The sequence below is a fragment of the Carassius gibelio genome, chromosome A23, assembly GCF_023724105.1.
Source record: "Carassius gibelio isolate Cgi1373 ecotype wild population from Czech Republic chromosome A23, carGib1.2-hapl.c, whole genome shotgun sequence".
Taxonomy (NCBI): domain Eukaryota; kingdom Metazoa; phylum Chordata; class Actinopteri; order Cypriniformes; family Cyprinidae; genus Carassius; species Carassius gibelio.
In genome coordinates, this window is record NC_068393.1 from 19,423,144 (window position 1) to 19,424,667 (window position 1,524).

The 1,524-nt window shown below is 39.6% G+C and overlaps 1 protein-coding gene across 1 annotated transcript in view; it reads right to left on the reverse strand.

The window, feature by feature from the left end:
* LOC127944387 (V-set and transmembrane domain-containing protein 2-like protein) overlaps positions 1-752 on the reverse strand; it is a 37,113-nt gene extending 36,361 nt beyond the window's left edge. The window contains exon 1 of the mRNA XM_052540276.1: positions 415-752. Within this exon, the coding sequence (XP_052396236.1) occupies positions 415-532 (118 nt within the window). The 5' untranslated portion in view covers positions 533-752. The remainder of the gene's footprint in view (positions 1-414) is intronic.
* Positions 753-1,524: the final 772 nt, after the last annotated feature.

Sequence of the window (1,524 nt, forward strand, 5' to 3'; positions counted from 1 at the left end):
CATTCAGTACCATGGTATAAATCAGCATTTAACACCATCAGTGATTCAGAAGCCAACCAGACGAGTTTTTACCAGGTTAAAAATCTACAGAATGGTAACACCAGGTTTAAAACCATGGTAATGTTTTGGGCACTACAATGAAGTATGTTAAAGCATCTTATACTAAATGAATATGTCAAATAAACAATACCAAGGTACCACCTGATACCAGTTATGGCAATACCATGGTGTTCTTTGTAGTGGTACCTAAAAGTACCATGATATCACCATCAAATACATGGTACTACCACCTGTCTATAAGCCCAGTGCAGTAGTATTGGTGATGAAATACATCTCCATCATTGTGCCGTTCGGCTTCAAATGACTCAAACCTGTGAACGTGAGACAGAACCGGGTCGAGTCCAAACATCTTACCGTTGTTGGATATATGGTTCTCCACGTCGTCGCTTCCAGCTTGTCTGAGACTGGCACTAAGTTGGATGTAGAGTCCCATACAATGTAAACTCCTCAGAATCACTCCAAACGCGCCCATCACTGCTCCCTGCAAAACACTCTCTCACATCAGGTGGAAATACACGGCTTTAAGAGATAGATCCAGGTGTGGTGAGTGATTGCTGGTGGTTTTTGTCCCTGATGACAGCGGACAGGAGCGGATGAGAGGAGGATGCGTGTGTTTGCAGTCGCCCACTGATGTGATTCGAGGCTCCGCGAAGAGAAACTCCCCGGATCTAACCGATGCGGCGGAGGGAACAGCGCGAGGAGGAAGTGCGGCGGCTGTCATTGGGGAATTTCAATTAGGCGGAATAATATTTAAGAGATTTTTTTTATAGCCAACCTTTGCGATTAACGGTCAAATATCAACAGTCATCGTGGGTTGAGGTAAAATTCCATTTTAAAATGTTTCTGGCTTAAATTTAACTTATGACTTTATATTTAAGTAACCAATTGTTGATAGCAGAAGCATAACAAGATTTTTTCGTATTTATGACCAGCGCAAAACTGGTGCTTACTACTGAATATTTGATAAAGAACAAACTCTTAGAAAAAAGGGATCATGGGGTTCTATATAGAACCATATGGTTCTTTACTCAACTCCAAAGAACCTTTCATGCTAAAAAGGTTCTATAATGACAAAAAAAGAACCCTTTTGGCACAAAGGGTTCATATCTTGAATTTTGTGATCATTCACATGCATTCATAAATGCATTTGAATACTCCCATTAATGCAGTGAAAGAACGCACTCAAAATGCACACACACACTAATATGAATTCTTCATGTGATTTTACATTAGCCTAGATGCTTGCACTTTTTAGGCACGATTTGTTTACTTTTTTAAATATACTTGATACTGTTAAAAGGCACATCATTAAAACAAAAAATACGAGTTCACATTTCAAACCTAAAAAAGCGTGGAAAACGTAATAAGAACTAGCTACTAAATCAGTTAAAAACGCCTATCCATATACAGCTATGATTTGCGAAACCCAAACTGACTCAAATGATTCGCGATCCCGCTACGAAC